This window comes from Lasiosphaeria miniovina (genome assembly GCF_030549165.1).
Source record: "Lasiosphaeria miniovina strain SMH2392-1A chromosome Unknown B0T26scaffold_8, whole genome shotgun sequence".
Taxonomy (NCBI): Eukaryota; Fungi; Ascomycota; class Sordariomycetes; order Sordariales; family Lasiosphaeriaceae; genus Lasiosphaeria; species Lasiosphaeria miniovina.
In genome coordinates this window covers 3,771,181-3,792,411 of record NW_026848227.1, presented here as the reverse complement: position 1 = coordinate 3,792,411, position 21,231 = coordinate 3,771,181, and the positions used below count along the sequence as shown (strand labels likewise).

At 56.3% G+C, this 21,231-nt stretch overlaps 7 protein-coding genes and 2 non-coding genes across 9 annotated transcripts; 3 read left to right on the top strand and 6 right to left on the bottom strand.

Annotated features, from left to right (window-relative positions):
* Positions 1 to 1,073: 1,073 nt before the first annotated feature.
* Positions 1,074 to 4,496, top strand: B0T26DRAFT_876829 (uncharacterized protein; the record flags this gene model as incomplete). Its single annotated transcript, XM_060448115.1, has 1 exon — positions 1,074 to 4,496. The coding sequence occupies one exon, from the start codon at positions 1,074 to 1,076 to the stop codon at positions 4,230 to 4,232; it is 3,159 nt and encodes a 1,052-aa protein (XP_060290837.1). The 3' UTR covers positions 4,233 to 4,496.
* Positions 4,497 to 5,158: 662 nt separating this feature from the next.
* On the bottom strand, positions 5,159 to 5,232 carry B0T26DRAFT_t257. Its single transcript has one exon. It is a non-coding gene; the product is annotated as a tRNA-Asn (tRNA).
* Positions 5,233 to 5,423: 191 nt separating this feature from the next.
* On the bottom strand, positions 5,424 to 7,577 carry B0T26DRAFT_733502 (uncharacterized protein). Its single transcript, XM_060443153.1, has 4 exons — positions 7,204 to 7,577; positions 6,773 to 7,111; positions 6,532 to 6,657; positions 5,424 to 6,454 (listed from the first exon to the last, which is right to left on the bottom strand). The coding sequence occupies exons 1-4, from the start codon at positions 7,392 to 7,394 to the stop codon at positions 5,881 to 5,883; spliced, it is 1,230 nt and encodes a 409-aa protein (XP_060290836.1). The 5' UTR covers positions 7,395 to 7,577; the 3' UTR covers positions 5,424 to 5,880.
* Positions 7,578 to 9,940: 2,363 nt separating this feature from the next.
* B0T26DRAFT_658398 (uncharacterized protein) lies at positions 9,941 to 10,312 on the bottom strand (the record flags this gene model as incomplete). Its single annotated transcript, XM_060438864.1, has 1 exon — positions 9,941 to 10,312. A coding segment is annotated over one exon (372 nt), but the record flags the coding sequence as incomplete, so codon positions are not given.
* Positions 10,313 to 10,736: 424 nt separating this feature from the next.
* B0T26DRAFT_733497 (uncharacterized protein) lies at positions 10,737 to 12,511 on the bottom strand. Its single transcript, XM_060443152.1, has one exon. It carries the CDS (start codon positions 12,391 to 12,393, stop codon positions 10,930 to 10,932), a length of 1,464 nt encoding a protein of 487 aa, XP_060290834.1. The 5' UTR covers positions 12,394 to 12,511; the 3' UTR covers positions 10,737 to 10,929.
* A 1,313-nt stretch (positions 12,512 to 13,824) lies between these two features.
* Positions 13,825 to 14,199, bottom strand: B0T26DRAFT_615700 (uncharacterized protein; the record flags this gene model as incomplete). Its single annotated transcript, XM_060435980.1, has 1 exon — positions 13,825 to 14,199. A coding segment is annotated over one exon (375 nt), but the record flags the coding sequence as incomplete, so codon positions are not given.
* Positions 14,200 to 15,347: 1,148 nt separating this feature from the next.
* Positions 15,348 to 16,730, top strand: B0T26DRAFT_620003 (kinase-like domain-containing protein; the record flags this gene model as incomplete). Its single annotated transcript, XM_060436057.1, has 1 exon — positions 15,348 to 16,730. A coding segment is annotated over one exon (1,383 nt), but the record flags the coding sequence as incomplete, so codon positions are not given.
* Positions 16,731 to 17,585: 855 nt separating this feature from the next.
* B0T26DRAFT_t261 lies at positions 17,586 to 17,692 on the top strand. The gene has a single exon. It is a non-coding gene; the product is annotated as a tRNA-Met (tRNA).
* A 1,303-nt stretch (positions 17,693 to 18,995) lies between these two features.
* On the bottom strand, positions 18,996 to 20,012 carry B0T26DRAFT_733493 (uncharacterized protein). Its single transcript, XM_060443151.1, has 5 exons — positions 19,847 to 20,012; positions 19,700 to 19,813; positions 19,360 to 19,662; positions 19,158 to 19,318; positions 18,996 to 19,123 (listed from the first exon to the last, which is right to left on the bottom strand). The coding sequence occupies exons 3-5, from the start codon at positions 19,660 to 19,662 to the stop codon at positions 19,027 to 19,029; spliced, it is 561 nt and encodes a 186-aa protein (XP_060290831.1). The 5' UTR covers positions 19,700 to 19,813; positions 19,847 to 20,012; the 3' UTR covers positions 18,996 to 19,026.
* Positions 20,013 to 21,231: the final 1,219 nt, after the last annotated feature.

The window sequence follows — 21,231 nt, the reverse complement described above, 5'->3', positions numbered from 1 at the left end:
ATTTAGCACGCACTAGGCCCTGCGGGCATCTCAGCCGACGCGGTCGTATTCATGCCACCTGCCAAGGCTCGAGGGCTGGTGTCCCGTTTGATGTCGATTTGAGACTACTGCGGCGAGGCCGCTGGCTAGTGGTGCCAGAAGCATGGCTGCGAGAATAGTCTTTGCGGAGGAGGCGAGAGACATGTTTTTGCTGTTCGGGCTCGTTGGAGGCCAATTTTCTCTTTGGAACCTTGATTCAATCTCCGAGGGGTGTGAGAGTGACGAGCGGCTTAAACAACGACGGCCAATTGACAGAAAAGTGTAGACCGGTGACAACGTGCGGATTGTGTCGCCTGTTATGTAGATGCAGGGGCCCGCGAGGCTGTCAACATGTCCTTTCACAGGAATAACTTGTTGTGGTGCTATGTCTAGCCCAATTGCAAAAGGAGGAGTTGGTGCACAACAGTTAAAAGGTAGTTGTTGAAACGTATTCAATTCATCTGGACTCTCTAGACAGCTTCTTTCCTTGCGATGGTGATAGCCGGCGCCAAAGTAAGTTTCCCCGTCCTGTTGCCCAATAACCAGGTACAGGGATTGACTCAAGTTGATACGTCTCCCACAGAATAAGGGCAAGTAGATAAAGAGAACAGTGCAGTAAACGCACAATAATAGCAGGAACAAAGAAGGCCCGGCGAAGAAAGCAACGTACTATTGGCCTAACAAAGGCTTTGTCCTGCATCACAGCACCGCTTCAAGCCCGTATATATATTGCCCGGCGCGCTAGGAGCTGTACTTGATCAAGAAACTGGTGCCCTAAACAACCATTAGAAGCAGAACCTATATAAGACTAAGCTTCTAGATATCTACTCATGTAAATGGAGAACTTACGGTTACCGACCGAAGCCGAGCTTGCGGCTGCCGCTCACTTTGCCAAGGTTTCCTATCACCACACCAAGATCTTCTGTCATCACGCATCCGTGGTATTATCGGAGGGCTTTGCGCTGGGTGTCTTGGCGGTGTCAATTGGACTCCAGGTGGCGCCAATTGGAGCGCAGATCGTGTTAGGGTGCTTGAATCATGGCCGCAATCTTCAGATGGCCATCGGCGTTGTCGCTGCTGGTTTCGGCGCAATGACCATGCTGGCCAAACAACCACCGCAGGGAAATCTCCCCGAAATCGTCGACTTTCCCTACGACGTCCTCGGCGTGACGGTTACTACATCGCCTGATGACATTGGGCGCTGCTACGACTACCAGAAAGATGTCATCGAGGACGAGAAGAATAATGGGGTGTGGTCCTACTTGGAAGCCGAACAGAGACTCGAACGGCTTGGGAACTCTTACGACCTTCTAAACGATGACCTCAAGAGATGCCAGCTGCACAGGGTGGAGGGCGTCCCGGACTGGTACGGCACTCCCGTGTTTTGCGCGGGAGAGACTGTCGTGGACTCACTAGAGCCCGCCAAGGACTTGGTCGAGCGGTGGAACGTTTGGGACGGCACCATCGACGAAGAGCAACCCAAACCACGCCGTCCGACTCGCCCGCGCGACCCCAACAAGCCGTTGCCCTGCCGGAAGTACACGGGCCATCCACCTGAGCCGAAGGAGTCCACGTGGACGAAGATAGCTCCAGTGATCGAGGTTGATAAAGAAGCCGAGCCCGTGCCCGTGCCCGTGGTAGAACGCAGAAACATCTTCGGGTATGCGTATAGGGCGTCCACGGCGTCCACGGTGTCCACGGCCTCCACGGCCTCCAGTGAACCACTTTCTAGCTCATATCGGGCCATCGGCAGGAATTCCTACTCAATGGGATGGGAAGTGCCCAAAGAACGTCGTCGTGCTTCCTCAAAGAGCGAGCCTAAAGACATTCCGAAAAGCCAGTCTGGGACAAGTTTGAAGGGCATCGGGGATGCTGAGTCCTCGACGGAAAAGTCAACCCCAAAGACTGAACCTAGAACTTCGAAGACGGACGCAAGGGCAGACGGTCAACTAGAGCCCATCACGCAACAGAAGGGCTCCAACTCCAGAAACAGCTTGAGACCGACAGAGGGCTCAGACACTTCACATCAAAGCGCCAAGCCGCCAACATCAGCACCACCGAATGGAGACGGAAGCAGCATCAAGAAGATACTCACGACCACCTTCTCTGCTTTCGGCATGGCCGGCGGGGCTAAACCCGTCGCGAGCCCGGAGAGCAGACACACGGCCACCACGGCCAAAACGGCCACTTCTCCACCTTCTAGGGTCCCCTCAATGTCCCACGAGGACAACAAGGTGAGCCCCAGCGCCAGGTCTTGGGGCTCCGCCTGGAAAGGCCTATTTGGTAAATTCGCAGGAAGATCAATGAAAGTAGAGGCCGACGAAGATGTACGCCTTGGGGATGACAAACCGGTCTCCAGTATCAGGGGTAGCGCTTCAGGAACAGCTTCCAGCTCTGCGCGTCGGTCTGCCGGCGGTAACAGAGCTGTAGAGTCTAGTTCCTCCAGCTCGCCCGCACCGAACTCACACTCGTCTTCGATCAAGCACAAGTCCTCCCCACTGCCGGACCCAAGCAGGGAGAACTCACGGCAGCATCCCACGTTCTCTTCAGCCGAGGCTGAGGCGGAATTCTCAGCTACGACTCGGGCAGAGATGACCGATAAGAGCGACGTCCGAAGCGACCACCCAAGCACGAGAGACAGCTCCAGCAGCAGCTCCAGCAAAACTAAAGGAAGCGGATGGGGTTGGGGGCGCAGGGCCGACAAGTCCTCGCCGCTGCCGGACTCGAGCAAAGAGAACCAATGGCAACACCGCACGTCCTCTTCAGCTAAATCCCCAGCCAACACCCAAGCAGAGATGACTGGCAAGAGCGACATGCGAAGCGATTGCGCAAGTGCGAGCAGCAGCTCCAGCAGCTCCGGAAGAACTCAAGGAAATGTCTGGGGCAGGGGACGCAAGGACGCGATCTCAAGCAAAGGCCACACCAACAGCATCAGCAGCGGCAGCGGCGCCAGCACGCCACCAGACAAGGCCAAGGCCGCTTCCAGGACGAAGGGCTCTAGCTCTACCAACAAGCGCCAGCCCTCGGACAGCGACACGCCCACTTCCAGCTTCAAGACGGCGACGACCAAGATCGCGACGACCAAGGCGGCGACGACCAAGACCTCCACCGCCTTTAGGCCGCTGAAAACGACCGTCTGCGTCGAGCCGTGCGTCTGCATCTGCAGCGGCAACACCAGAGACGCAAAGAGGCCCACATGGACATTCCCCGGCGGCTTCCCTGGCGGCTTCCCTGGCGGCTTCCCTGGCGGCTTCCCCGGCGGCTTCGGCGGCGGCGCACGCAAGCTCGTCCCGTACCTGTCATCGCTGACAACACTCGTCGGCGCGGTAGCGGGGCACGCCTGGTCGTCGTCGGCGTCAAAGACGAAGAAGCGGCTGCTGCTGCCGGTGACGTGGTGCTGGCTGTGGGTGGTGTGCTCGGAAATGGTGCCGCTGTGGCTGCAGAGGCTGCTGATGCGGTTTCAGCTGCGGTGGGGCAGCGGTGGTAGGGATTACGATGATGATGGTGTTGGGACGTTCAGCTTTTACGGTGACGGGTTTCTCTGGGACAGGATCATCAGCGCCAACAGCTGCGTCCTCAACGGTCTTGGGATTTACGATGATGGCCGTGTTTCTGATATTGTTAGCAGCAGCAGCAGCGACGACGACAAAACTGAAACTGGTGCTGGTGAGGACGGCCATAGCAGCGGCGACGAGAGTGTTGCCACTATTGTGCTTGGCCCGGGCGATGTTGGTTATGTTGAGAATAACAGCGGCGGCGGCGATAACAATATCCCCGAGACTGACCAGGTTGGCCCTGTCGACGACAGCAGCAACAACAGCCCCAGCAGTCACGACGAGGACGAGCCTCTCCTCGACGGCGGCAGCACTGGCACTGCTGTGCTCGGCCAAGACCGACTCGGCCTCCATGGCGAACTCGCCGGCAACTACAATAGCGACGGTAGCATCGTCACGGTTGTGCTTGGCGCGGTTGTGCTTGGCGCGGGCGATACTCCTATCAACGAGGATGACGACGACGACGACGACGACGACGACGACGACGACGACGACGCAGGAGACGGAGACGGCCTGCCACCCCTGCCGGACAGCCCCGAGCCGACGCCCACGGACCGCCACAGCGAGTCCCCGCCCGACAGCCCCCTGCTGACGCCCACTGGAGCTGCCCACGTCTCGTCTTCTTCGTTCCTGGAGGGGGACATCGGCGAGACGTGGTGATTCGAGGGTGCATTGCTCCCACGGCAGAGAACTCGAGGAGGACGGCGTTGTCCGATGTCGTCTCCTGAGATTAGAGTGACTGGAATGACTGGATTGACTAGAATTTGTATTTCCCTTTGCTTCAAAATAAGAGTTTCGAGTGTGCCTAGGTAAACCGAAAGGTAGGTAGGTAATTCGCGACTGTAAATTGATTCTGGATTAAAGAGTGGTTTCGAGTGTGCCCAGGTAGACCGAAAGGTAGGTAGGTAATTGCGCGACTGTAAATTGATTCTGGATTAAAGAGTGGAAACATGTTTCCTTCATTGCGACAGCGGATAGGATCTATCGTCAAAGGTACTCGCAAGCAAGAAGCCCATGCCCGACCCAATTGGAGTCGAGGCCCCCATGCCGTTCGTTCTCCTCGTAGTCCCAATTGTCATCGAGCGCGTCGCTGAGCTGCCGGACGAATTCCTGCGAGCCACACCAGCCGATGACATGCTCTGCTGGAACCTGGTAGCCGGCACCCCACATGCGGCCATGCCTAGCCCTGTATCCAAGCTGCTTCTCCTTCACTTCGACAACCGGCGGCCGCTCGCGTGGGTCCTCGGGGGTTACGGGGGTCAACCGTATCTCACGCGGGGTCGTATTCCAGGGCCGTGTGGCGGTCACATTTGTCCAAAGCCGTGGTATAGACTCGTGATTGTCCCTGCACCCAGTCTCCCCAACGAAAACTGAAACTGGGGAAACTGTCTCATAAAGTCCCAGTTAAGGGCTGCAAGGTCGTGTGGCTGCAGGATGAAGAGATCTTGGCCGGGGAAACGGTGAGGTAGGGCGTCTGGAGTTGTCGTATTCCGTGATTTGTCCACACAGCAAAAAGGATAAAAAAGAAAAACAGACAAAAGGACAAGCCAGGCTGGGAGTACTTGGCCTAACAAGACACGCGGAATCTCCCTCGGTTGGGGTCGAACCAACAGCCTCCAGATTAACAGTCTGACGCGCTAGCCAATTGCGCCACGAGGGATTTGGATGTTTCTCATATCCGAGACGGTGGAGTCTTGAGTGTTTGTCGATGCAGGACCCGGTGGATATAAAGTAAAGTGTGCGTGGCTGGAGCCGAGCGAGCCCTATGCTGCCGGTTGACGCACTCGCTCGACGTCTTCCTGCCGGAGAGGGTTAGGGTCCAGCTCTGGGAGTGGGGCGAATGATCTAATTCCCAAATGTTTAGATTTGAAGGGCCTTAATAAATTACGGCTCGCCCTGAAAGTTTTTCACCACACTGACACGACAGACACAAGGGCTGTTGTCTGCGGGCAACAAATTACCTCAACGCTTAGCTATTTGACAAAGGAGCAAGGCCAGAGTACGGCTCTACCAACCCAATGCACCAGCAACATCGAAATACAAGCAGGGTAGACATGGAAGAAGTGCAAAAAACAGATCCGATAACACGGCCAACGCCAGACATCCAGTCGTCAGTCATTCCGCCAAAACTCGCTCACAGGCTCACGCCCGCTGCATTGAACCAACTCCACCAACGCCTGCACACACACACACACACACACACACACACACAGGATTCTACGTGCTGCTAACCCTCATCTCAACACCTTGCCAGCCCATTCATCTCTCTACTCCAACCATGCACCCACAATCCATCATCCCTCCCCTCTCAAGCAAGAATATAGCCCCTGCGCTTGGCCGCATCGACAGCATGCGCCCACTCAACCTCCCTGTCCCTCTGGCGCTGCTGCTGCAAAACCAGCAGATTCGGCAGCGTGATGTACTGCTCCGGGTCGAGCGGCAGCAGCTGCTTGAAGATGGGCTGGCTGCCGGCCGAGTCCTTCTGCAGGCGGTCCTCCACGATCTGGTGCAGGCGCTTGGTGGTCAGGAACGGCGCGGCGCGGGCGTCGCGGCTGCGGCTGCGCTGCCGCCCGTCCTGCTGCTGCTGCTGCTGCACCAGCTGTTGGGAGGCCGGCGGCGTCGGCGACGGCGGCACCCACTCGTCGAGCACGTCGCACAGCGCGGCCGTCATGTCGTCGCTGGTGCTCGACTCGAACCCGCACGCCGCGAACAGGTGCTTGGTGTAGCCCTCGGCCGACGGCGGCGGCTGCCAGCTGGCGTGGCCGAGGTTGGCGCCGCCCGCCGCGCAGCAGTCGAGCACCAGCAGCATGTCGCACGGCGCGCCGAGCACGGCCGTGCGGATGTCGTCCCACTTCACTTCGGCCACGGGGCGGTAGCGCTCGCTGCGTGGGGGGGTTAGGTGTGTGTCGGTGTGTGGGTGTAATGGGGGGGCTGGGGGGGAAGAAGAGAGGGGACGTACTATTTCTTGAGCAGCTGCGACACCTGCGCCGACCGGCTGTGAGCGTACGGGTCGCCCGTCATTAGCGCCTCGTAAAGGTCTGCGGCCGCCGCAGCAGACCAGTCGGGGTCGTCGGGGTGTTCGTGGCTGGAGGGCGGATCGCGGTCAGCGCTGACATGTCCACCGCTGCAAGACGGAAAAGGAAAAAGGAAAAAGGAAAAAGGAAACGGAAAAAGGAAACAGAAAAAGGAAAAGAACGCACCTGCTAAACACGAGCTCGTTGTCGTCGTCCAGGCTGCCGTGGCCGTGGTAGTAGACCATCAGCAAGGTGTCGTCGGCAGCGTAGCGGCAGAACTGGCGTAGGCGCGACTGTAGCTGCTCGACGGAGCGCACCATGGGGATTAGGAACTCGTGCACGTGATACCCGTAACTGCGTAGCGTGTCGCGCAGCCGCCGCGTCTCGTCCTCGAGCGAGATGTAGTCCGGGTCCGGCTGCGCCGTGTACGGCGCCGTCTTGAGGTCGTGGAACGACCACGTGAGGATCAGCGCGTGCACCTGGTTGTACTGCGGCCGGACGGCGGCGGGGCGGAAGACTTGGTGGCTGTACCGCGTGTTAGTTCCTCCAGGTACTTTTGCAGGGGCTGCCAGTCTTGGCTTGAGGTGGTGTGTCCTGCAGAGGAAAGAAGAACTTACGCCGGCGACATGATGCCGCGCCCGGGGCTCATGCTCGGGGCTTTCCTCCTCACCAAGCCCCCGTCCCTCTCGGCGTCGAAGCTGGCGCGCCGGTTGATCGGCATTCGAGACATGGGGCCGTTGACGTCGAGCGACAGGCGCTGCATGCCGAAGCGCGGGTCGTCGCGGAGGGCCGACGAGATGGATAGCATCGGGTCGGCGCTGCGGCTTTGGCTGTGGCGCTGCTCGACCAGCTGGAAGCCGCGCTCGTATCTGTCCCGGTCTGGCCCCGGACGGGCAATGGGGCCGGGAGAGCGGGAGGCCGGGCGCGACGACGCTAGTGGCCATCCGGCTCCAGCTAGCGGGACGCGAGGGCTGGACAGGCTTAGCCGCTCGTGCTGGTAGTACTTGACCCGGGGCCTGTGGCCGTAGTACTCGCGGTCGCGGTCGCGGTCGCGGTCGCGATCTTGGTCGGGCGAGGAGACGCGCGACAGCGAGAGCGACCGCGTGCGACCACTGTTCTGGCGGGCCGGGAGCGAGGCGGCTGATGACGGGGGACGGGGGGCTGCCGCGCCGGGCTCAAGAGGGGGCATGCTGGTCCTGCTCAGGCGCTGCTTCAGGTTCTCTTTTTCCTTGTCCACAAACACATACTCGGCATCTCTATCCCGGTCCCGATCCCGGTTCGTTTCTCGGTCTCGGTCTCGGTCTCGGCCCGTCACCCTGGCCCTGTCTAGATCCCTCGGCCTGATCCGCTCTGGGCCATCGTAGGCCATGCCTGCTGCCGAGCGGCGCCCAGGCGAAATAAAGCCGTCGCCGTACGTGCGGCTCTCCCAGCTGGGCGAGTCACGGCCGTAGCTGTACTCGTACTGCTGGCGATCGAGGCGGCTCATCTTCAGGCTCGAAGTCGCGCACGGCCGCTGCGATGGTGTGTGCGTGTGATCCTCGGTCGGTCCAAGTTGCACGGCTCGAGACACCCGGGCAAATGGCCAGCGAGTGTATATAACTGCGGAGAGCACGCAGGTCTGGACCCTGCGCGGCCTGCACGGAAGGCTGGGAGCCTATAAGAAAGCCGGCGTTTGTTGGGAAATGCGGCTTCGACGCCCCGAATGTGACTGGGGCTATGTAGGTACTCGGGCAAACAGGCCTCCAGTGCCTAGAGACCGGGGGGGTGTGGTGTGTGTCACCCCGCGCAATGCGAGTTCCAGGTTGGGGGGACATAGGCAGCACCGTGTCACACAGCACCAGCACAGCACACAGCACACAGCAAGCACACAGAAGACACAAATGCGGACAGGAACCGGTTTCTCGCATGCCAGGGCTGAATGCCCAAGCCACCACAGCTTTGGGTCCTCCCGTCCTGCTGGTAGGTAGATAGCGTCCAGAATTGCAGCTATCTCTTCTGTTGTACACGTCGCAGCTCATTCCTGCCCAATCAGGCGGCCTTGACACCCAAGCCCGGTAACGACGCGCCGGGCTGCGACAATTGTGAGGTAGACTTCGGCACATGGCGAGAAGCAGAGAGTCATCTCCCAAGGGCCTGGGGATTGGTAGCCTTGCGCGGACCCGGCTCCACGAGTTGGGTTTGTTCAACCGCATCGTGCGTGCACTTGCCTCTGCAGTCAATTGCCGTGTGGGCTAGTTTGCAGGGTGGCCGCATAATGTTGCGGTGCCCAAGACGGGCGAGCTGCTGGTGCTGGTGGTGGGCATTGCGTGCATGTCCAGCGCAGCCTGGCGCACCGGCGGCCATGTTCCGGCGCTCTTAGTGGCCGCTAACGTGGAGATAAGATAAGCCGACCTTCCCGTAGGTTGCAGTGGTCGCCTACCGTACCGTGGCCAGCCACGAGACAATATGGAATGGAATTTCGGGGAAGCGACGGGCATAAAATTGGAATTAAGGATACTTGTCATCCCCGAAATGCGCGCTCAGGTCCTCCAATAGCTTGAGGTCTGTGTCGTCGAGGTCGAAATCGCCATAGTCTGTCTCCTGCGACAGGACAGGCTCGGGGTCGGCCTTTTCCCCGGGGCTGCCGGCGACCTGCATCCCCCGAGTGCTATGTCCCCAGCCCTGGCCCGGCGGCTGCGGCTTGACAGCCTTTGGCAGCGGCGCTGGGGTTCTGGGAGACTCTTCCTGCAGTTCCCGGGCCCCCTGGGATGGGGTGGGAAAGAGGTCGTCTATGTGTTCCATGACAAACAGCTGTGTGCTCGTCGGGGGTGCCATCTCCCACTCTCTGTTCTGGTACCGTGTCCGCTGTCTGGTCGCAGGGCGTGCATCGACAGCACGGGGCACTGGGATTGGTGGCTTGCGGAATACCGGCGGCTGGGGAGTGACGGGGTCGGCCTTCTTGCTGCGTGCCTTGCCGAGTTCTTGTCGAACGATTCTGCAAGTATCGGCTGTCGTGGATGTGGGAGTTGTAGCTGCAGTCGCGGCCGCAGTTGTTGTCGAGGTGGATATTGATCTCGGAGTGGCTGATGCTGTCCATGCTGCTGTCGAATTGACACTCACGCGTGCAGCCGCCGGCGGAGGTAATTTGTATCCCGCAGGAGCTGGTGGGACTGGCTCTGTTGCATTTACAGTCGCTCGTGCAGTCGCCGGCAAAGGTGTCTTGTATCCCGCAGGAGCTGGTGGGGCTGGCTCTGTCGATATTGCTGTCGCTCGTGCAATCGGGGGCGAAGCTGATTTCTTCCTCGCAGGAAGTAGCGGCTCCGTCTCGATCTCGGCTTCCTCGGTTACAGTTTCGAGTCGCACGTCGGCGCCGAGCGAGTCCCGTTTTCTGCCCAGGCCGTTGCCTCTGACGAACCTGGCGATGGTGTCCTGGCTGGGCCGAACATCGACCAGCGGCAGACCATTCTTCCTCTTGTGCTCAACCGCCTGCTGCTCCTTTGCCTTTTTCTTGTCGCGGGCGACGCGGGCCTTGGAGGCCTGCTTCTCCTTGTCGAACTCGTTGCGGATGCGTTCCTGCTCGTCGCGTTCGAAGCGCCGCTGCTCGGCTTTGGAGAGGCGGGGCTGGCGCGTTGCGAGTTTGTGCAGTTTCTGGGCTTGCTTGGACGTCATGGGCGGCTTGCTCTGCGGGCTGTCGGCTGCACGGGACACGAGGCCCTGGAAGCCCACCACCGGGTTGGGCACCAGCATGAAGCTGCCTTGTTTCGGCATGGCGACATTGCTGCTGTCTACACCATGTGTTTTTGTCGAGTTTCTGCGACTTGTCTGCTTTCGCGTCGCCCAGAGGTTTTGGCGAGTGGCTCCAGGGCCCTAGCACGATGCACGGCACGTAATCACATGGCGAGATGGCCTTGTGTCTCGGTGGGGTCGGTGGGGCGCCGCCCGGGAAACGGAACCCTAACCCTGGTTCTCCTCAACTCTCGCACCATTCCAGGTTGCTCGATTCCACCTCCCGCATCAATCACTGAAGCCCGACGGACGATTTGTGCCTGGCCAGCACTCCATTTCGTCGCCGTGGGCTGCATCATCACGCTTATCGGCGCCCAATCGTCAGGCTTGCCATAACATACCTAGTTAAGACCCATCTCTGCCCATTTTTAGTATATTTTTGTTTTTTGCATTTGCATTTGCATTTGCATTTGCATTTGCATTTGCATTTGCATTTGCATTTGCATTTGCTAATGAGCAAAACAGGCCCTCGACAACCGCATCTCGCCATCTCCCAGCCTTATTCCCTGGCCCTAGCGCCGAACACTGCGGCGAGACCTAGCGCCAGTGACGCACCCGCCTCGCCCATCTGCCGCCGTTCACAACGCCCGCGGACTCAGCCACTCTTCGCCCTTGCTTCTAGGTCTAGGTCTATATGTCAGAGGGGATTTGCTCGTCTCGGACGATGGCGCGACCAACATCCTGTCGCCTCTCCGCCGAGGAGGCTCGAGGATGACAAAATGCACTGGCTGCCCCTCGACCGACTCTTCGTAGGAATATGCCTCGACGGCTCGAAAGTATGCATCATCGCCGTCGTTTTCCGACACGGCACCGAGCGTGACGGAGAGGTTCATGTCTGGCTGGAAGTAGAACTGCATCCTGAGCCGGGCCCTCTTGGCGGGAAAGTCGAGCAGAGTCGAAAACGTTGCCTCGTAGAGAATGTAGCCGTTGCCTTCGGTCAGAAACTGCAGCTGCTGCCGGTCCCAATGGTCGGCAGGCTCCAGCTTGTCGAGCCGGATGCCCAGGTTCTCGCCGAGCCTGGAGAGATTGATGGCGTGTCGGTGGCTGGCGGCTAGCATTACGGACCGCGCCGGCGAAACCGCTGCCGTGACGTAAAACACCTCTTCCTTGGTCTTGACCCGATCTCTCACCCTCGGCAGCTTGGTAGGGTTGACGCGCGAATAGATGCCCCGGCCGTGTTTCCGGAGACAGATGGCGACGGGGAGACGTGCGTCCCGCTCCTCGCAGCGCAGGTTCATCAGGTATGTGCCTTCGAATTCCCCCTTTCCGTCAAGCAGGCCGCAGTTCACGGGAGCCACGAAGCGCAGACCCTTGCTTGTCGGGACGCACTCGTTGTTGTACATCAGGTCGCCCAATGTTTCGATTCCGCTGCTGTCGGCGAAGTCTTTGGGAGAGAGCGCCAGGATGCCCCAGTGCCTCTGCTTCTGCCTCTGAGCTGGCGCTTTGTCACCGGTGCCCTCCTCTCCGCTCTCTCGCTCGGGGTGACGCCAGGCGAAGAGGCTGAAGTCGCAAATCTCCTTGATGATCTCGCCCTGGAGCCGGATAAAGGCCTTGCTGCCTTCGCCGTACAGCAGCGGCATGTTGACATCGAAGAGCCCGAGCAGACAGTAGGCCATGTCTTCGGCCCGCGTCGTCTCCCGGCGCGAGGCCCATGACATGCGCTGAGCCACAGACACGCTCGACGGAGCCAGCTTGTTCTCGAGCACGTCTCTCCGGATCCCCGTGATCGCTGTCAGCTCCAGAGCCATTTCAGACTTTTCTCCCTGAAACCCCCAGTCCGTGTCGTAAAAACCCAGCCGGCGCGGCGCGATCAGTTCTTGCAGCGTCCAACCACGTGTAAACCACCGGCAGTGCGAGTACTTCTGCACGCGCTGCTCAAACGTTAGACCGTCGTCGCCGTTGGCGCCCGACGTCACGGACCCGCCGTCCTTGGCAGCCCGCTGCTGGTCCTTCTTCCTGCCGCCGCCCGTCTTCAGGTCTGACGGCTTCAGGTCTGAGAGATAGGCGAAGCAGACGATGGCGTCGGCGTACCACTGGTACATGGAGTTGATGGCCTCGGTGAGCTCGGCGCTGCTCGACTTGTCGATGCAGCACGTGTCGACCCAGGCCCAGCTGATGCCCGACCCGCGCGCCAGCCGGCACGTGTGGTCGATCTTGGCGAAGCCCTTCTTCTTGCGCAGCTCGCCCCGCCCCAGCTGCGTGAACTCGTGGAACCCGACCTCGTCCTCCTCCCACGTGTGCGACAGGATGGCGTACCGCGGGATTGCGCTGCCCATGAACTCCTTCAGCTCCAGCGTCTTGGTATCGATGAGCCGCATCTTTGCTGCTGGCTGCCACTGCCGCCAATGTACGGTCCCTGAGTAGTCCCAATGGGTTGGAATTTTTTTTTGGTGTTTCGTGGATGTGCTCATTGAAAGCTCGCAATCGGGCAGGCAGTGCTTGGCCTCAGCCGCGGCCTCCTGCGGGCTGCAGGGGGCAGTGCATGGCATGGGATGCATGATGGCATGACGTGGCGCTTGCTAGTAATAGCTTCTTGGTCTAGAACCAAGTCTCCAGGGTTACATCGCCCACGAAGACACTTCCTAATTCCAGTTTCGAAGAGCTTTTATACAAGTGGCTATGCCAAATTCTTTATACACTCAATCAGATGCACGTCTCTAGATGCGTAGAATTCGCTCTCTACTTTTTACGCTAACGAGTTACGAATAATACAGAAAGAAAAGGAAAATGAAAGACAGTAAAATCCCAGACCGTAAAATCCCAGACCGTAAAATCCCAGACCGTAAAATCCCAGACCGTAAAATCCCAGACAGTAAAATCCTCCTGAACCACACACATCCTCTCAACATCATACAATGCCGTGCTCAAGCAAGTCAAGCTCGCATCGATGTTAAATGGGAATTAAGGACAAGGGGAGTCAATATTGAGAACATGGAAACGAGGGCTTTAGATACCAAGTAGGATCATCAAAAGCAAGGAGAAAAGAAGAGGGAATGTCTTCAGGTAACTTCTAGACTGACTTAAGATACAAAAGTCCTCGAGGTAACTCGAGGTAACTAATGCACGTCTACTTTTCGTATCCTCATAAAGCCGTTGGGTAGTTTTAGTAAGGGCTGGGGTTGCTTGAGTATATATTTAGAAACTCAACACATGCCCCTCCCCAGGCGGTCAAGCTGTTTGGACGGGTTCATCAATAGACATATCATGTTAGGCAAAAGGTCACTGGGAATGAGAAATTAATTACAAGACAACGCTGTATTCGCTACCCAAGGTAAGGGTAATGAATGTACTATGTACTTGTACTGATGTTGATACAATCGGTTGTAGGGTAAGGCTGACTGCTCTCTGTTGCACTATTGCACTCTTGCCCTGTTTCTCCGTCGCTCCGTCGTTCTATCGCTCTGTTGTGGGGAGCGAGGGTGCGTTATTTACCTTGCGGCAGCCTCCTTCTCGGTGGCAAGAAACGTTCGGGGCATAAGCCAAAGCTCGATAGCCTCGGCCTCGGCGCCATCTCCTTTGTAGAATCGCTGTGTGGCTGGGTCATCCATCAAGGACCATTTCACATCTCCCCCCTTGTTGACGACGAAGACATGTCCTTGGACATAGCATTCGTTCAGTGTTTTCCCCATAGAAATCGTGACATGCCAGTCAGATTGCTTAAGCGTGGGCTTGACGGCGCCACTATTGAAAGCGACCGTCTGGCGTCTGCCATCTTGATCGTATTGGCACATCTTGTCGTGAGGTCCCTTTCTGATTACAGCGTAGGTCATGCCGCACTTTTTGGTGACGAGCCTGACAGCTTCCTCACAGGACTTAGTGACATCGTTGTTGAGGGGCGTCTTTGACGACCAGGTGATGTAAGGGTCGTCGAGGTTTCCCTTGCCGGTCGACTGGATGATTTTGCATGTCTTGCGGGTCGCGCTGTCGAGCGGGGGAGCTCCGGGGCCTTTTATCTTAGTGACTCCTGGAATGAACTTGATATTAGGCATCGTTCTCGGCGGCCCTTGGGGGTTCTGAGCTGGCAGCTTGGCGCGCCAGGTCCTCGCCTTTGGGCCTGTGAGTCGTGTGTTGTCGTCTGCCATGTTTTACTTTCGAAATGGCTTGAGATTTGTCAAGAGAGATCCGGATATGTCTCGATGCACTGGTTGGAAGCGTAGGCGTATTACTTGTGCTGCGAGGCTCACACTTGATAATCCAAGTCCTTCGGCTTGCGCTCAAATGAAGACGTTTAGCCGTCCGGCCGATTGTTACTCGAATGCCCAAAGTCAATTTTATATATATTCATCTCCGACTGTTTGGAGAGCGAACCCCCTTGCTGTTCAGCAACAAGATAAAGTGATTATGGTTCTGTTTCTGAACAGCGTTGGTATTTGATGAGCACGAGCCTAGGGGTAAGAGGGAAGGAGATATTTGAAATATTGATAGTCATGTGACGATAGCAAATCTCGTAGTCACGTTATTATAGTTCGCTGATCACAGTCACTGATATCGAATAGCGAAACTATTATCAAGTCAAGTATGGCATCTCTTCCACTTCCTCTTTGCCACAGAGAGCGCATCATGGTATTACACAGATGTGTGCCTCAGTCAGGCACTGGGAGCCCCGCACGCACCAGTAAGCAATCTACCTTTGTTACCAGGCAAACAAACAAGACTACTGTTTGCACGCAACCCAAACATGAACAATGGCGTTGACTTTTACGTCGCACTAGTATTAAAAGTGTTTGCCCTACATTTTGCTTGGTTGATTGACCCTCCACTTGACTCATCAAAAGAATCCATGGCAAACCTAGTCGAGATTTCCGCTAAGAATTATTATTCCGTTCTCTACTTACTTACAACAACAACTATTACTCACGGCACCCTTCAAAGGCCCCCGAGTACCCGAATTGGCTGCCTTTGTCACACAGATCTAGCCCTCCCAAAAATGGACAGCCCCCGCTCGAGTCAGCCGGCGCAGTCTTCAGAGCGCACCTTACGGCAAAACTTACATTACTACGACCTCGATGACCAGCCCCGCGCCGCAGTCGAGGATGTAAATGACTACCGCGAGGGAGGATTCCACCCAGTCGTGATAGGTGATCTCCTTGGAGAATGTGGGAGATTCCGTGTGGTGGACAAGCTCGGCGACGGCGGGTGTGGCACTGTTTGGCTGTGCCGTGACCAGGCCGAAAACAAGTGGCGCGCCGTCAAGATACTGTCGGCACACATGTCACATAACTGTCGCGACATCATTGCGCTTGACCACTTTACCTCGATGGGCATTGGACGCGAACAGCGCGAGGAAAACCATGTTTTCCTCCCCCTGGACCACTTCTGGATCAAGGGCCCCAACGGCGACCACCTCTGCCACGTCCTGCCCCTGCTCGGCCCGTCACTGCGGGTGCTGATGGACACGTATCGAGACAACGGGGCCCTTCTGAAAGACATCAGCTTCCAGCTGGTCGAGGCCATGGACTTTATCCACAGCGCAGACATCTGCCACGGCGACTTCCGCGCCGAGAATATTCTTCTCCGCCTCAGCGACGAGATTGACGACATGACCGAGGCGGACCTCCGCGAGAAACTAGGCATGGGAGACCGCGAAACGACAGTTGATGTAATCGCTGATTGCGACGAGGGCGACCGAGACCCGGGAGTCCCCGATTATCTCGTCGGCAAGGTTGAGGTGGACATCAGTTCCGGTTTCTGCCTCCCCGAGGTCGCGGTGGTCGACTTCGGCATGGCCTATCACGCCGAGAACTGCCCCACCACACACACTGGCATTCCGTTTCACTACGCCGCGCCGGAGGACATGTTCCTGCAGGTCGAGCACGGATTCGAGGCCGACATCTGGACTCTCGCCTGCACCATCTACGAAATCCACACGGAATATCCACCCTTTACTGAAGATGGGGAGGTATCTGAGGCGGTGAGGAACATGGAAACGGAAATCGGTCCACTTCCTAGGCGCTACAGAGAGGCATACCAGGAATCGCTCGGCCCGCTTTCCAAAAACAAAGTCGACATACCCGACGACTTGCCCGTCTCGATTACCACACAAAACATGGAGCGCACGAAGAAGGACATGATGGACGCAAAACATACCGACCGCTTGCTCGTGGCGGGCATGGTCGGCGAGGTACCCCTTCGCCGACTCAAACAAACCACGGACGCGACTGGAGGAGTCGAGGACTACACGGTGAGCGGCCGGATACCGCCATTCTACCCCTCGTATCACGAGATGTGCGAGACACACCACGACCCTCGAGAGCTCGTCTCGGCGCGGATGAGCCTGTCAGCCGCCAACAAGCTCGCAGACTTTCTCATGACAGTCTTCAAATGGGATCCACTGGAGCGGGCGTCGACAGGTGACCTCCTCAATCACGAGTGGTTCGAGGACCACCGGACTCGTCTTGGATTGCTGGATAGCCGCCGGAAAGCCCATTGGGGTAGCAGCAGCGAACACAGCCGCGACGAGAAGGATTCGAGTTTTGTCGACGAGCGGGCAACAACGGTCTCCAAGGATGAGGAGAATATGGCGGACCACAGCACCGCCAATGCCCTCGTCCCCGAGGAAGAGGAGAGGTCGGAGGCCGATTGCGATCCGAATGCCCTCCGAGACGTCACTCCCCAGGACCGAATCGACGGCGACGAGCAAGCTAGCCCAGCCCCTGAAGAACCGCAACTTGAGAATGACGGCAATCCCAGCAGCCCTCAAGACCTCACCGCCCAGAACCAAATGAACGGCGAAGAGCGAGATCTCGAAGCAGGCACCGAGTCAGTCGAGCCCTCCAAGCCCCGGTTCTGGTCGCGTCTCCCACGGCCGAGATTCCTGACGCGTGCCATTGGCTGGCTGGTGTCTTTGGTGAAGAAGGTGTGGAAGTCATAGTCAAGGCCCATCATACCATAAGGAGAAAGTATATCACATTGTACTTACGGGGACCGTCCGGATAGATCCCATTGGAGGGGTAGCAAGCACTATGTCAGCCACGGTGCATTGCGTGGGAGCGAGCAATTCTCACAAAAACAACGAAAATAATATAATGTAATAGAAGGAGCCGAGTGCACGGCACGTCGGCAATGCCTAGATTGACAAATAAAAAAAATAAAAAAGCCAATAATTCGTTCAATAATTTATCTCAACTGACATTGCGTAGAACGTGAAGGTTAATTACAATGCAGGTTGGAAAGTGTGCTCCGTGAACGTGGAACAAGTGGTGAAATTCCGCCCGACCAACGCATCAAACAACAAGGGACCATGGCGCAGCTGGTTAGCGCGCAGGTCTCATATCTCCGCATATGATCTGGTTAAACGCCAGAGCCATCCTGAGGTCGTGAGTTCGATCCTCACTGGTCCCACTCCACCCCGAGCAGAAATTGCTCGCTCGGTAAATCTTTTGTTTTTTGGAACCTTCTTGTGTGTTGGGTGGAAACGGAACGCTCCACAGGTGGGGACGGGGGATGGGGCCCATTCTACTGCGATTCCCCCTTTGTTGTGGAGTGTGTGGGTTAGGGTTGCTCTGGGGAATAAGGTTGGGACAAAGTGTAATGCTTCCTTTGTGTTGGTGTGCTTGGAGTGTCGAAGGATGGTGGATGTGGCGGGGACGACGGACGACGGACGACGGACGACGGTACTTGACCGAATCTGTTGTGTGCCCGGGTGGGCTGCAGCAGGATAATTATCAAGTAGTAGGTGTTACTGGGGCAATAGTAATCAGCCCGTTTAAGACCTACAGAGCCTTTATTGTTCAAGCTTGCCGACCTTTTTTTTCATGGTCTCCCTAGCGCTTTGTTTCCTGATGTTTGACGTGTACTGGAATTGCACCAAACAAAACCTGGGTCTGTGTGACTGGCATATACGAAGCGATGGCTGCTGCGGCCCAGCTGCCAACAAACCCGGTCGCGCTGCCAACAAACTCGGTCGCGCTGCCTATAAAGAACCTCGACAGCTTGTGTAACGGTGTAACCGTTGTTAGCAGCTAATTAATAATTATTCGACCACGACGGCGTCATCTTCCCTCCGGTGCTGCGCCACAACCAACGACATGGCCTGAAAATTGGAAAGCCTTCGGGTGCTGCCAAATTCCCGGAGCTAGCAGACGGTATAGATACGTGACTTCCGAGCCAGCTCGGCCCAAATGGTCGAATCATGTGCATTTAGCTCCCAACGCCATGATCCTGCTGCCACGATCCTGGTCCCGCAGCGGGTTGCAGTGCATATCTTGACCACCACCTCCTAGTTGCCCACCTAGGTATTATGTTTATGTACAGCTACAACACAGCGCTTCTCGGGCCTGGGAGGGTATTGGTTTTGGGGGCGTCTGAGGGGGAGTAATCATTGTGGTATTGCTCTCTTTTCCTCGAGATAATTTCGCGACTTTTCTAACCTATACGTTGCTTAATCCTGTGTAAATTATTGGCATCCTATTTAGTGGTATTCTGACTAGAGACTAATCAGGGTGTTAAAAGCAAAGTCCTTTACTGACATTGTCTTGCCACGAAGAAAATAAGTCCTTGGGAATAAAGTGTACCTCTAAGGGCTCTGCTGGTGGTATTCGGGGTTCCTCATAGACTCACCATTCCGCATCCGTTGATTATATTATGAATATCTAGATGTGAATGGACTGAAGTAATGACCAAGACACAACTCCCTTTATCAGTGACGCCTAAATGTTACCCTTCCCCCCTCCATATCAAATAACTGGGCAAACATAAGTGTTGAACATGGCGAAGATAACGACCAAGCCGATAAGCATCCCAGCCCTTTTCCGCATCAGCATGCGACTCCAGCTCTCTTCGGCGATAGGAATATTCCATTGGCCACATCCACCACGGGATCGTCGGGTCGTCGTCGTATATGCAGTTAACGCAATAACCGGGAAGGTTACGATCGAGCATCTGATAAATATCGCCGGAAGGGTTTTCAGTCATAGCGGCGAAGATATGCTGCCTCGTCAATGTCTGTAGGCGAAAGCTTGATAGTGTCTTGAGTGTAGTCCCATGAAAGAGATAGTCCCAGTCCAGACGGACTTTGCGGCAGGTTTGTTGGGAAACTCGCGAATGCGCCAAAGCCGAGTGAACTGGTAATGCCCTTCTTTGGGGCCACATCTAAACGAAGATTGCTCATGGACCAAATTTCGTGTGGTCCACCATAACCCCTTTCGCATATATCCCGGCCCGTCGACAAAGTCGAACGAGAGCTTGACATACCAAGGGACATTTTGTGGTGTTATTGGTGAGAATCTGTCCAAGTCACTGAGCGGCGACACCATAAACATCTCGAGGTTATATTTTTGGTCGCCATCTGGCCGACAGCTAAAGTGGTCCATGGCCGACAGCTAAGGTGGTCCATGGCCGACAGCTAAGGTGGCCCATGGATATTGGGAGGGGGCGCGATAAAAGGTGATGGGTGTTGCGGTCTTGTTGGAGATTCGTAGGTGACGAGATGGATAAAATTGGCAGGGGGGCGCCGTAATAAATGCATTTTGGTCAACAAGGTTCAGTGAATCCCGTACCTATGCGCATGCAGGTGTGGCGCAACCTTATCGACGTTGTGCCGAAAGAGCTGGGTGAACTGTCAGAGGTCAACATCACGGAACTTGCCTAGGTTGGCTCTAGTATTCAAAGTGCTTACCTTATTTTCGGCTCCCTGATACCCTTAATTTCAGCGCTTCCCGCAACTTCCGTTTCCCGTTAGACATAATGCCAAGCTAAACAATTTTGGGTTTTAACGAGAGGGCTGCTGTGGACGTTGTAGCCCAAAAAGTATAGGCTAATAGATCCATTTTAAGCCTAAACTATATGCAATTACATAACTAGATCAAATGACTACTTGCGATAGCTTCACAATTGACTACGCTGTTGTTGTTCAAAAGGGTGGTCTGCTGGGGGGTAGGGTACGGTACCCCTTTTACCACCTCCTACAAAGGAAGAAAAAGGAAGAGAAAAGAAAAGAAAAGGAGAGACAGAGAGAGAGAGGGAGAGGGAGAGACAGAGAGAGAGAGGGAGAGGGAGGGAGAGAGAGAGAGAGAGAGAGAGAGAGAGAGAGAGAGAGAGAGAGAGAGAGAGAAAGAGAGAGAGTAAGCGCGGTAAACTGCGACGGCTAACGAGATTCCAATGACAGACACCCAAACTTTGGGCAGCTGCCGCCGCCCCGACCACAAGATGCCCACCGCAGTAGTGGGAGATGTATTCTTTGGTTGAGTTGAGCTTGTGTTGGGTCTGCATGACGCGTTGGCGCCATTTCTGGGGTCGATGATGTCTTCCTGGAAGATTCTTCTCGACTGCGCAATGCTGAGGGAGTATTCGTAGTGCTTCAAGACCCGCGCCAGGACACGATTGTACACCATACATTTCGAGATAATCATCTTCAAGGGGTGATAGGCTAGGTTGAGAGGACTGTGGTCGCTGCCGCCGCCGGCCTGTCCGAAGAGAGGTTGTGGCTGTTCAGACATGAATTTGAGCGTCTGGCTGAGCGTGGATATTTGTTGACGGCTGGGTTTGTGGAACCGGGGCGATTGGGAAGATGAGAACGACGGCGGACTTTCCAAATTTTCAAAGCCGCTGCAAAGAGGAACCTGGCGGAACAAAGGTTCATTATCGCTGGGGCTCGTCATAGACTCTAGAACAACATCTGAGGTTGACGAATCGACGAGAATGATGTACTGGGTAGACGAATCGATGAAAATGATGTGCTAGGTAGACGAATCGACGAGAATGATGTGCTGAGGTAGCCTACAGCCACTACAGCCTACAGCAGCATATATATGCACAGTTGACTAGATTCCTAGGCGCACAGGTAGCTGTTTTGTCTAGCTAGCACAGCGGCACCTAACGTATTTTATAAGCGAATGCACCATATAAGCGAATGCCCCACGCCCCATACAAATCAGCACCTC